Raw genomic sequence first — 14,188 nt, forward strand, 5'->3', positions numbered from 1 at the left:
ATGTTCAAGAAGTTCCCACTTTAGTTCTTGAATTCTCTCCTGGGCTGCTTGGGCTGTATGTGGTCTGGCATTGTCTTGAAGAAGCAGTACCCCACTTGCCAGTTGGCCTGGATGCCTTCTACGAATTGCATTCCAAAGCTTCAACAGAACTTCACAGTATGATGCAGAATTTACATTTTCATGACACTTCTGAAAATAGGATAACAGTACTCCCTGATAATCCCAAAACATGGTAAGCATGACCTTCCCAGCTGATGGTGTAACCTTAAACTTTTTGGTTAAAGGTGAACTGGGATCTTTCCATTGCACTGAAGCACACCTTGATTTGGGTTGGTAGTGGGGCATCCATGATTTGTCACCAGTAACAATCCTGTTAATCCTTCATCTGCATACCATAAGAGACGTCACAAGGACAGACCCATTCGGTTCATTCTTTCAGTCCTTCAGTTCTCTGGGCACCCACCATGGGCACACTTTCCGAAACTTCAAACAATCATGCATTATGCTGTATGCTAAACCATGGGAAAACCCTAGTGCAGTTGCTATACTGTCTTATCATTATCCTCCTGTCACAATCTCAACGGGGCGACCTGGTCAGGCATCATCTGCGACACTCAAACGCCCTTGAGAGAATTTCTCCACCCAGTTGCAAACCACTTTACACAATAAACACTTCTCACCATAAACAGGAAATATTTCTTTAAGAATATCCTTTGTACCGAGTCCTTTTGCCTATAAAAAATGCACAACAGAACGCTGCTCTTTGGTAATACACTCCTCAAGCACGGTCACCATTTTGACTACTGAAACCAGCTTCTGAACATGTGCACATGTGCCTGCTACCTAGACTGTCATGAAAGCTAGACTGCGCTGCTACCTAGTGATACACATAAAAACCTATCACATCCATTACAGCTGGTTTACTTTCATTTGTGACCTATTTACCAACTCTCCCTCATATATAATATATTGACACAGCCATAAAATAAAAAAAAAGGAAGTAATGAAATTAGAGGAGGAAACACAACAACAATGCGAACATAGCAATGAATATATTTTGTCTGTGATAGATATGACTACTCATTTCCATTCAGTCTAGTGTGACAGTAGTGACACAGTAGTGTGTGAAAGATATGTTTTCTCAGATCTTTTTATTTTGAGGTCTGAATTCGTTCCTCTTGCAATGAGGTATATAATACTCAAGTCTTCTTAGCCAAATCCTTCGCAAAAAAGAAAACTTACAGAAAGTGTCTTCAGAGGTTCATTTTTAAATACCAACAAGAATATACAGTCATGTGTACTGAAACTTGTCAAAAACTGGCATATCATGGGTTCAGTGTATGAAAAAATTAATAACCCAAGAGGAATGTGCTAACTGAAGAAAAACTTAAGATATTCATTCATTCACAAACTATTAAGATGTTTGGCACAAGACATGAAGTTTCACTGGGATCACCATTCACATGACACAAGACTAATTAAATTTTGCTCATATAAAAGAATGTATGTGCATGTACTTAACCAATCACATTATACAGCAAAAATTAATTTTGCAACCAGTTGTTGCAAAATGTGCCATTATACAGAGTAAAAGTACTGGTGTAGTGTACTGTAAGTGCGCGGCAAATAACTCGCTTCAGAATTTCAGAATGTTCTGCAAAACTGGTTCATTCACAGCAAGACATGCTTCTATGCAGGAGGGGGTCAAATCTAGCAGTTCTTGTCATATATGACACGTGTCACCTTTTTGAGGTAATCAGTAACCAACTTCTGTTGAAACTTGTTCATTCACAGCAAGACATGCTTCTATGCAGGAGGGGGTCAAATCTAGCAGTTCTTGTCATATATGACACGTGTCACCTTTTTGAGGTAATCAGTAACCAACTTCTGTTGAAGTACAGGAAGTCAGTGAATCATGCAGGGAAAATAGCTCCATGGTCATGTGGAGCTGCCATGGTACTGCGTGCAGCATGTTTCCATATCATTTGTATATTATATTGCATATTATAAGTGAATAATTCACATAAAATTGCTTTTATTTGATTTGTATTTCATATACTATAATGAATTCAGATGCTCCCACAATTTTGGCACAAGTCATATGCAATATTACTTCATCATCCACAATTTATCCCCCCTCCTTCCATAAATCATCACTAAAGACTTTTCTTTCCAAATGCACCATTCAGTAGAGTCCAGTCTCTACCAAATTCTGGACCATGATACCTCCAACCTTAATTTTCTACTTCTTTGAAAGCACTTTCATTTCTTGCCATATTTGTTTATTTTCAGGAGATCCACAATTTGGTTTCCCCATTTATCTTCTATCCACCATATGACACACTTTCATACTAGGCCATTTTCTTCTACGTCATGCCATTAGGATTTCCAGCTTCAATCCCTCTCCTCATTTTGGGTTTTGGTAGTTACTAATATTAGTAAAACAAGCCTATCTGTCATGTAATTTTTTTCGGCGTTTTTGAGTGCTACGGTGCCTGATGGACTTACGTTATGGTCCAAAAGCATTTCAGACTTAACTCGTGTTAAGAAGTTCCAATACTTACTAATAAGAGTGTGAAAATATAAGGTGAGTGTATCTTGTGGTACCCATATTTGCAGCTTCATATTAAGCAGCAATTCAAATTCACCAGTATAGGCAAAAAGAAAAAAAAAAATTTCACCCTGATATTTTTGTATAGGTCAGAAATATTATATTTCATGAAAATCTGTTTGCACCTTGTTAATATTTTATGCATGCAGATAGAGAGTAGAGAGTGACAATTTGCATCACAGCAGATCATCACTATCGTCATGAGTGCCCATCACTGAACTGTATTCTAAGCCTGTTCAGTCCAATTCACATCTTCAGGACCAACATTTTCTTTCATACTGTTACATATCTGAGAGTGGCTACAGACAGGGTTTGGATTGGTGACTTGATAGATCACTTATATGCACAACTCATAACTACAAGTAAATATAACAGCCTCACTGGTTTACACACTCTAAAGATCCCTGTAACTGCAGCACACATAAAGTCTTCTATGTCTTCGCCAGATGTTTCCTGCTAATGGCTTCTAACAGTGTCCTTACCATCTGATGAATATCCCACAGCTGACTCACTGCTCCAACTGTCTTAACTCCCAAGCTGGTGGCTATTTCACACCAACCTTCTACTCTTCTCTTCACTGACCAAGCTCTAAACTTTGCCCTGCTTATAACCCCTTGGCACAGACTGCATAGAAAACACCGTTCTTCATTGTTGTAGTTCACTTGTTGCTTGTTAAACATCTGCTGCCTAGCAGCAGGCACTGTTTCATTGTTTGCTTTGCAGTCATTGCCTAACAGCAGGTCTATATGCCACACCCCAAATAGCTGACAGGTGTACTGCCATGTCTTCTCTTCCAAGGGCTGTGCTTTTGACATCTGTGATCAGTCTCACCTTTCTTCCTTGTGGCTCAGTTCTCACTGTGATTACTCTCCAACTGCTCCATTCTTAAGACTGCTCATCCTGAGCACCTTCCTGATACGCTGTTAGTCAGTCCAGGTGTATAACCATCATCCTTTCTTGATTGGTGTGGGCAAAAGTTCCGAGAGGGGTTGATGCTGCTACATCTATGGCTCTTATGCTGCTAGTATTCTATTCCTTCATTTCAGAGGGGGCCGACCCCTCAACAACGTACAGTCAGTCAGTCATTCACTTCACATAACACAATGGAAATCCCAACTACTCACTTCATGATCTTCAGTCCAAAAGTCTGCCTGATAGTTTTGTTGAATTTCCCCTTACTTTCTAGATGTAGCTGCCATCTCGGGCCTCAGTCTCGTATGCTATTGGTGCGTTTAGGTCACGCCAACATCTCTTCCCAAATGTTCATCCTTTAGGGGCTCCTTAAGTGAGGCCCTTGTACAAGCTCTCGAGTTGGAGATCATGAAGTGACAGTCAGGATTCAATAAACGAATGTCAGGACATTGTGGAGGGGTTGGCTCTTTCCGAAATGAAGGAAGAGATTGTACACAGAGTAAGAGCCAGATATGTAGAAGTACCAACCACTCTAGATAGTTCAACTGCAGCGACCAAAAGAAGGATCTTCATTGCTTGCATCCTGTTGTGGAAAAGGTTGATGGTAGTGCACCGGATCAACTGGCACTCTATGAGGGAACTGCTTGGGACAAGCAGCCCTAAGGAGGGAGCAGTGGGAGAGGTTGGAGAATAAATACTGTGCAAACTGAGAAATGGGGGAGAAAAGTGAGATCAATCAGAGATGTCACAAGCACAGCCCTCCTAAAGAAGAAATGACGGTACACCCGTAGGCTATTCAGGAGGGAGCAATGTGGTGTACAGACCTGTTGCTAGGCAGTGACTCTGCAAACAGCGGCCATTACGAAGTCACACACACAACAGTGGTCTGTGCTGAGATGTTAATAACAATGAAATCTGGAGCTTAGTTCAGTTTAGTCAGTTCTGCATGGGAGGCTGTGAAGAGAGGACCTGAGATTTTAGAAGCCGTTGCCAGGGAATGGCTGATGAAGACAGTAAGCTGAAAAAGGTTTAGCAGGTGCTGTGGTGGTTTGTGAATTGTGGAAATTAGCAGTGGCGCCATAATTACTTGTACTTAGTCATGTGTATAAGTGGGCAATGAATCCATTCACCAATCCAAACCCCATCTACAATCACACACTCTAAATCGTGATAGTATGAATAGAAAATCAAAGGTAGCATCATATTTACTGCTTTTTTTTTAGCTAATAAGTAACATATATCTTAATTACTTTACAATACTTGTATGGCTTGACGAATTACATTTTGCTACAAGTCTTACAAAGATAAATGTCTTATTTAATGATATATTTATTTCACACTGATTGCTTCATATGTTAGTGGTGAGTCTGGTGCTGTTTTCAAGCTTCTACCTTTAACACAACTTATAAATTATTAAAGAGGTTAAGTACACTCTACTGAAGAATGTTAACCCTCTGCACATCACAAGCCAGTTACACTGACTCTATTACTTGCATTAAAACTGCCAGAGTTGAAGAGATTGACTTAATCTTAACCTCTCTATCAACAGGGTGTCAAGTGTTATATACTGATGTTTAGAGGAAAGAACAGGCTCTTTCACTATCTTCATCTGTGGTGTTTGAGGGTAGTCTGCATTCTGTGCAATGGCATTTACTGCCAAGCAGTCTTGGAATTTTTAGCAAGTAGTTATATGGCATGGCTACTCAGTCTAAGGGATATAACAGTAAAGTCTGATGTCTGTACAATATATTTAATGCAAGGTCCAGCTCTGGAAACGTACAAGTCAGACTTAACATAAAGGCAATAACGCTGCCTAAAGGCTAGGTAAGTTCCTATATTTAAAGCACATGTCTTTTGTTCCCTAAATATCTATACTTGGACTAGAAGAGCACAACCCCTTCATTTGAGAGATCTCCATCACTTCAGCTGGTGGTCTGCAAGCCACAAATTTATTACTGCTCTTGTAGACTGAATCTGTGACATGATGGTGAACAAAACTGTTCCAACTTTCCTTAAAACAATATCAGAACTTTCTAAAAAATACATATTTCTTTTTTATAATTAAAAATTCCCTTGCTGAAATGTAGATGCTGAAGCCAACAAATTCATTGCAGTAAAATGAATGTTCTGATTATCTTGATGCTCAGATGAAACTTCTGCTACAGGTTCAACTACATTTCTTGTTTTCATTAGTTCATTTTTGTTGTCAGATAAATGTTGCGTATCTGGACCAGATGGTACTGATATATTCTTGGAACTGTACAATGCCATTGCATTCTTTGGTAATCTCTGAATGACAACTGTTGTAATACCAGCTTTGTCTGGAGGCCCTTCTCTGTTTGACAATAAATGTTCCTCTTCAACATCCAGATTTGCTTCAGCACCTTGTACTAGCAATGTGAATTTGCCTGGAACAAATAATGTCAAACATAAATACAGATGGAAAAGACCCAACATTTGGTAGGAAAAGCTACAAAGAGTGATAAAAAATACACATCATAGAATTTTGGTGGGAAAATTGGAGTATAGCAACTTGAAAAATCAAGAAATGCAAGAGAGGGTAACATAAAGATGAACTGTAGGGAACCAGGTTGAGAGGATGAAAAGTGGATACAAGTAACTGAGGATTATGTCCAATAGTGGTGTATTCATAGTCACCACCATGACAACCTCAAATATCACATGCATTAAATTTGCTTCTACGTTGACCACAGTAAATTTAATGTACGAGTAGTGTAGTTGGTTGAGGCACTATGCTACAAGCTGGAAGGTCGTGGGTTTGATTCCTGATGAGGTCATTGCATTTTTTTTTTCAATTTATCTAATCCTTCCAGCCACACTATGGTCATGAGGCCGACTCTGCCCCTAATAGAAATGGGTACCAGGAATCTTCCTGGAGGGTAAAGGGCAGCTGGCACATAAGGCTGACAACCTTACCACCATCTACGAGCTGAGTGTCTAGAAAATGTGGAAGCCTCAATGTCTCACAATCCTATGGGCCTTCATGGCCTGTTACAGGGATAGCTTTACCTTTTTTACCTTTTACAAGACTGTCTTGGTATCAAAGTCAAGAAGCTAATGCAGCCTTGCAGAAATTTACTGATGCATAATCTTAGTTTTAGGGCCTTAAATATGCTCTTTCATCTGTCAAAGAATCAAGGACCTCAGGTAGTTAAGTCTGCTGAGTAATGTATGTACTCATATATATGTATGTATCCATGAAACAGCTCAAGAACAGATAAAACAAATTACAAATTGATTGCAAATTTTATATTGGATAATTTTACAAAACATTATTGAATCACTTCCACTATCATTTAGACTCGGCAATCTTACATGAAGACCCATTTGTGTTCCTGCGGGCATCTCAAACCTGATTCATCAAATATTGTTTAGATTGAAAAATGTCTGGAACACATGGTATAGAGAAAAATGAAACACACCTTTTGTGTCCAATACATTTTTAACATAAGTCTTACACTTCTTTAGATAAGTGAATAGAAATGAGTGAATACTGTAGATTTGTTATGCTATGCATACATTTCTGAACTTGTGTTTTCAACAATCAATAATGGTCTTCACAACACATGTGAAGCTGGTCCAGATCTCTCATTTATTTGTAGTTTGCATGATTTCAGCCCTGATGCATTTATTATACACAAAATGCAATGATGTAGGAGTTGAGGCTTTGAGAGCAGTGGTTCTAAAAAGATCTGTCTTCCAGAATACAGTACCACGTAGTCCGCTGAAAGTCAATTGATGTTTCAGAGGAACATGTCACCAACATCTCCATGTTGAAGAGTAAGCCAAGCAATTTCCTTGCTGCCTGCTTCATGCTTGTTCTTGCTTGGTTTACTCTTTAATCCTGAAGATGAAGATCTCACTTCTCCTGAAATGTCAGTTGACTTTCAGTGGACTAATTGATTGATTGAGTGGATTGATTTAAATCAATCAATAAAAATATCTGTTGCATTGAAGGTTGAGAATATTAATTGTTAGTCCACTGAAGTCAACTGACAATATTTTCATTGACAGATTTAAAATCAATAAAAATATTTGTTGTGATGACAGCTGAAAATGTTAATTGCTAATTGTAATTCACACAACAGGATGAAAACAATAAAAATATTTCAGTGGACTACATGACATTATATCGCAGAAGACAGAACTCAAGCGCAATGATGCATTTAAACTATATTTTTCGGTGTTTTTGCTTAAAATCATCAGTTTTGCACTATTCATAAGATACCATCAAAAGGTAACACTCATGAATTGAAAATCTAGAGACAATAACACAGCAAACACACAGAATTGTCATGGTATGAATACACATACTAACGTGTTTGTAAATTAAGGCTAACATACAAATAAAATGTTTTATCTCCTAACCTGAGTCCACTGTGGATGGACTAATCCCATTTCCACCATCTTGCAAGTCAATGTTGGCTTCTGATTTTGCATTCTCAGACTCAGACTTAGACCTCTCATGCATCTTAATATGTTTGTAGCAAGCCGACATCTCCACAAAACCTAACACAAGTAATAATTACAATTATATACTATTCTGTTTAGAATAGTAATTTTCAAAAGTCACATTATGATGGAGGCATGTGGTGGGCTTGTACAGTATCCTTTGCATCCCTCACAAACAGAGAGAGGCAGGGTCATGTTAGAAACCACAGGCCACTGGCAGAAGGATCTGTCTGACAAATTACTTTATAAACCCTTACACATTAATTTCGTTTGTGAATGTGATTATGTAATCTCTTCAATTTTAATATCACATGAAGATGTTAATTATTACACTGTAACCCTCATTTAGTGTTCACTTAATGCCCTGCATCATTTAATATTCACTGGCCCCAAGTCAACAATCTCAGTGTTAAATAAATTTCACTTTAGGTTTCCCTCAGTTTAGTGTTCAAATTCACTGGCACTAGAAGAAAGCTTAAATAGCGATTTTAATATATGATAAATATACATGTTTAGACGTGGTAGTTAACAGTATGAAATCCCCATTTAAGATTACCTTTTGCAGCAATATAAACTGAGGAAAATGTTCAGTGAAGGAAATTTAGCAATGAAATTACTCACTTGTGATCATTTAAACTGAACATCAAATGAAGAAAGACCTTAATCCAAAAAAACATTACAAGGGAATTCCACTCTATTTTGATATCAGGCATGCCGCTAAGGAAGTGGTGATACACACTCATCTAAAAACATAAGTAACACGCTTGTAACAATTTGGCTTCTCTGACTTTCCACTCATCAACATTGGCACTTTTTCATATCCATCCATATTTGCAAATACATACAAGAACACTAATTGTATCTTTATTACTACTGACAGCTTTCACCTATGAAAGCATAGGTCTTACCTGGGAATAGGTTGAAAAACAATACATATCCATCTGCATTAAATATATCCTTTTTTGAATTGAATTTATTTACATTCTATAAATCCTAAGCAGGTTAGTACCTTTGGATACAGAACAAGTCAAAAGGTTACATACATAAGTACAGGCAATTTTAGCTTAAAAATTAATATAACTTAATTTTACATCATTCTCTATTTACATTGAAGTATTCGTCTAAAGAGTAGAAGGAATGAGCAAGTAGATAATTCTCTCTGATTTAAACTTTTTAGTATTATTGCCCAAGTTTTTAATACTTTGTGGCAGATTGTTGAACACTTTTATGCCAGTAAAGTAGACTCCTTTTTGATATACTGATAAAGTTGATGAGGGTAGGTGGAAGTTATATTTTTGTCTAGTATTCATGTTATAGACATCAGAATTTAATTTGAATTTATCTTTGTTGTAAACAACAAATAGGAGAAGCGATAATATGTATTGCGATTGAAGAGGTAGAATTTTTAATTTCTTAAATAATTCTCTACATGAATCTCTACTTCTACATCCTGTAATGATTCTAATTATATTCTTTTGTATTTTAAAAATTATTACACTATGTGAAGAGTTCCCCCAAAATATTAATCCATAGTTCATAATAGAATGAAAGTAGGCATGGTAAACCATCTTCAATGTTTCCTGTGACATAAAAGGCTTAACTGATCTCATCGCATAGCAAGCTGCATTTAATTTAGGTATAATTTGTTCAATATGTATTTTCCAAGACAGTGTACTGTCTACATGTATTCCAAGGAATTTTGTATCAAGTACTTTACAGATTAATTTGTTGGCATAACTGATGTCCAGATCAATTTGGTGGTTGTTTTTAGTTGTGAATGATATGTAATGGGTTTTATCAAAATTTAATGAGAGTAAATTGGCTTCGAACCATCTGTTTAAGGCTTCAAATACAATATTTATGTCATTTTTAAAGTTTTCAAATTTAGAGTTCTTAAATATTATACTAGTGTACTAGTGGTACTCACTCAGAAGTGATGGAAGCACTCCTGTTTCCCAGGCACCTACTTCCTTTTCAATTACACTTCCAGATGCCCTGCATATTTTCTGAACTGATCAAGCCACCAAACCAAAAGCATGAATTCAGTGTTCAATTTTAAGGCTATTTCATCAGTCTTCTGTCTCAACATTGGACCTTGAATTGGTATATATATGCCCATTTCTGACTAAAGCACTCTTCTCATATTTAAAAGTTTTTAACTTTTCTCTGCCTTGCTGAGAAAGTGCACAATGCTGAATATTTTTGTTCACCATACTTTTATTTAATGTCAACACTGATGTGCTTAAGATATTCCTTTTTAATGACCTCCAGTTTCTCAGAAACTGATAACATTTTGTATTTTATGTCTGTTTTTGTATACATGCATACTGCTATGTATAATACACAAGTTTGTTTACTTTCATGCAACTTCATGAAATTCAGCAGACATGTTCACCCTGAACAGCTAGATAGATGGACAAGGTCAGAAGGTCACTGCTAATGCCACCCAACTTCTACCACTCACCATGCATTACTGAATGCTGTTAACCCTTTCACGGGGTCATTTAAATTCCGCTGCCGTCTCTCCGGCGGTAATATATTCAGCCAGCCATTTAAATTTTGCTCGAAAATGATTTATTCATCATTGTTCTTAAATTATATGAGATAGGAACATGAAACTTTCACTAAAATGATCTTAAAAGGTGGTTTTATAACCTTACCTTATAATATGAGCGCCCTGTATCTCGGCAATGGAAGCAGGTTGTTTAGTATTTGAGCAGTGAATGGTACGCCTTGAAGCATGAAACTTTCACTAAAATGATCTTAAAAGACGGTTTTTATAACCTTACCTTATAATATGAGCGCCCTGTATCTCGGTAATGGAGGCAGTTGGTTTAGTAGAAGGAAGGCCTTGAAGCATTCGTATAACCCAACGGTGCCCCACGTTCACCATTCTCCGCTCCAATATTGTGTATTTTTTTTGGCCCTTTTTTTTAACCACACATATGTGCGGCCTTGCCTTCTTACCCGTGAGGGGTATAATTCAAGGAAACCTCTTTCCGTGACCCGTTTAGTTGCCAGGTCAGCTGTAGTAAATTCAACGTTACGAGTTATCATAACAAGGGGTTGTTGCTATGCCTTTGATATTCCATCCATTTTGGCAGCAGTAGATGTCGTAGGGGTGACCACAGAATTCATGAAGTTATTCTAAGAACTGGCTGGTATGTAGTGCACGAAAGCAGAGCTTAGCTGGCTCAAAAAAAATATTTATGGTCATCCCTCGAAACGACCACCAAGGTCAGTATGATAAAATGGCGTCAACTGGAGCGATAATACATGAAGGAATGAGTTCTTTTCCCCCCCCACACACACCAGTATCATCATAGGGGGTGACCACAGTGTTCTGCCTTAATTCGTGACATTTTTCCAAGAACTCGCTGCTATATACTGTGCGAAATCATTCGATCTTGCAAGAATAAATTTTTGGACATCCCTCTTCTAAGAATTCCAATTGAGTGTGTTAGTGTGGCCAGCTCAGGGCAATATGATATTATAAACACAGCACATATCACATCTCTGCTGTTTATAACTTCATAGGAAAGAAAACACGCCATCCATAACAGTTTGAATGACGAAACCTCTCCCAAGAGCAACAGGAATTTTGCTGCAAGACAGGCATATGTAATGATGACTTAGCGCAGAAAAACTCGTGCCTCATTATATACTGTCCTTCTGACAACAGGCCAACGAAAAATCTAACAATCTACAGCAAAACCATCAATTATTATGGGCATTATAACATAGGTGTGCAGCTGGACGAAACATAGACATCGAACCCCCGCAGATGATTTAAATACCTGACGAAACATACACGTCAAACCACGCTGAACGGTTAAGCACTGCAGTATGTTTATTCTATGTTAGCATCCAGTCTTGTCAGTCATTTCTGTATATATGTATATAATGCAACAAAATGCATGTCTTTAAAATTTATCTTCTTAGGCAGGATATCTTTTTATGCAGGAAATGTTTTAGGCGGGATAGAAATACATTATTTCGGAACTCAGTGATTTGGGCTTTTTATGTGGGAAACCATTTAAAATGAGATCTTCTGAATCAGGGTCCACTATATATGTATTACATTTCATTTATCCATGGGCAACATGACTCCATACAGAGTACACTGAATAGTGACATACGATGCATGACATATGTTAAACAGCATTGAGAGATTAAAATGAGCTTCATATCGTACCTGCATGAAATGTAAAACAGCCTAATCATTTCCCCACCCCTCCCACTATGTTTGTCACAATGAAAATATGAGCTGAGAACAGATAACAATGCCAGTGCACATTACCTTTCCTGCAATACTTGCATTGGTAAGGTTTCAGACCCCAGTGCCGGTTCATGTGTTCATTGAGGGATTGCTGTCGAGTGAAAGTTTTTCCACATTCTTCACACACAAAAGGCCGTTCACCTGTGTGTACCCGCTTGTGACGTTCCATGTCACCTACACAAAGCACACAGTGGAAGAAGATTCATTCTACTACCACAGATTTACAGATTCAATCATGTAAGATTTGAGGCTATCATGGCGGTGACTATGAAGAAAGCAGTCTTCTGGGATTTGGCACCGTGTATATGTGGTGCTAACACCACATATACACTGCTTTCTTCAGATTCAATCATCTTTGAACATTTATATTCATTACCTTTTGTAAGGAATTTAAATTGACAAAGTGTACACTGGTACTTTCGTAGTCCGGCATGTCGTTGTTCATGAAGCCGTAGCTGAGATTTCTGTCTGAATGATCTACCACACTGGTTACACAAATGTGCCCGTTGATTTAGATGCATGGCCATGTGAGACTGGAGTATGCTGGTTTGTGAAAAAGCCTTCAGGCATACAGAACATCTGTAACATTAAGTGTAAAAAGCATTATTAGCAAGAATGAATCAAGAACAAAAACATGGGTGAGGTATCTCAAATGCATATATTATTTTGGTCTCAAAACTGGAAAGAAAAGTTTCCATTTTCATTTACTTTACATGTTTCTCTGTTTCTTTGCTCATTGAATGCCGCCTTATCAACTAAACAAATTATATAGAATTGAGAACAGAATATAAAATAGAGATTTTAGTAACAAACTTCTGAAAGAAGAAAAACTTGGCTAAACAGTAGTGCCAGTAAAGAGAGAAAGTGTAATTCCGTTCAGTTAAGGTAAATGTACTTACTGGTATGGTCTCTCTCCAGTGTGCCGTCGCATATGAACTTTAAGAGACTTCTTTTCTGTAAAGCGCGATCCACACTGAGTACACTGCCAAGGTTTCTCACCACTGTGTGATTTGTAATGACGCTTTAAATTGCCTTTTGTGCTGAAGCTTACATCACAACTAGGGCATGAGTATGGCCTTTCACCACTATGTCGACGGCGGTGAACTAAAAATTATATAAATAATTTTATTCAACAAGGGCTCTATTTTATCTTGTCTTTAATTCATGCGTGTATGTTGGTGCAGTTGAACCTAGCAACATGATTTATTAAAGAAATATATGGTATTTGGTATATTTAATTATGCATGATACCAATAACATTTACATGCTGTAGCATTATGTATGATATTTATCAACAAAATTTACATACTGTTACATTAAGTGTGACATTTACCAATAAGATTTCCTCTGGAGGAGAACCGAGCTTGGCAGTCAATGCAGGTGTAGGGCTTGGTATGTGTCCAGGAGTGAGCTGTTCACACATTTACATTACATTAAAAACAAAATTAACAGCTACAGATCCAAATTTGCCAAAATATATGTGGTGCTATCCAAAAGTTCCCGAAATATATTGTAATGCGTTGCGTTACTGAAGACGCTGTTCGGATTGTTAATTGGTTTATTTAACAACCTACAAATATTGGCTACAATTAATTATAACAATGTTACGGGTTTCCACACTTTACAAGCCCTACAACAAAATCTCTTAACACTATCTTCAAGAGTCTTCACGTATTAATAACGCGGGAGCTACAAGGTGTGGCAATAAAGAAACCGGATTCATGCTCTAACCCTTTATTAAAAAAAAATCAGACAGTCGAAATGTTATCCCCTTCAATGTAGTCCCCTCCCCGATCCCTACACCGCTCCATGCGAATTTTCCACTGTTGGAAGCAGTGCTGCAGGTCATCTTGTGTTATGCTCTTCAAGAGTTGCGTCGCTTTTGCTTTCACTGCATCCACGGACTCGAACCT

General features: G+C 37.7%; 1 protein-coding gene across 4 annotated transcripts in view; it reads right to left on the reverse strand.

Annotated features, from left to right (window-relative positions):
• Positions 1–5,259: 5,259 nt before the first annotated feature.
• Positions 5,260–14,188, reverse strand: part of LOC111870464 (zinc finger protein 2) — a 26,721-nt gene continuing 17,792 nt past the window's right edge. For 2 of the 4 annotated variants that reach the window (XM_023862781.1, XM_023862784.2), the window contains 6 exons: positions 13,609–13,686; positions 13,175–13,379; positions 12,652–12,854; positions 12,297–12,449; positions 7,913–8,053; positions 5,260–5,931 (listed from right to left, as the gene is read on the reverse strand). In XM_023862781.1, the coding sequence (XP_023718549.1) occupies positions 5,585–5,931; positions 7,913–8,053; positions 12,297–12,449; positions 12,652–12,854; positions 13,175–13,379; positions 13,609–13,686 (1,127 nt within the window). In that variant the 3' untranslated portion in view covers positions 5,260–5,584. The remainder of the gene's footprint in view (positions 5,932–7,912; positions 8,054–12,296; positions 12,450–12,651; positions 12,855–13,174; positions 13,380–13,608; positions 13,687–14,188) is intronic. The other 2 variants (XM_023862782.1, XM_023862783.1) reach the window with 2 other exon arrangements.

The sequence above is a fragment of the Cryptotermes secundus genome, unplaced genomic scaffold, assembly GCF_002891405.2.
Source record: "Cryptotermes secundus unplaced genomic scaffold, Csec_1.0 scaffold1963, whole genome shotgun sequence".
Lineage (NCBI taxonomy): Eukaryota > Metazoa > Arthropoda > Insecta > Blattodea > Kalotermitidae > Cryptotermes > Cryptotermes secundus.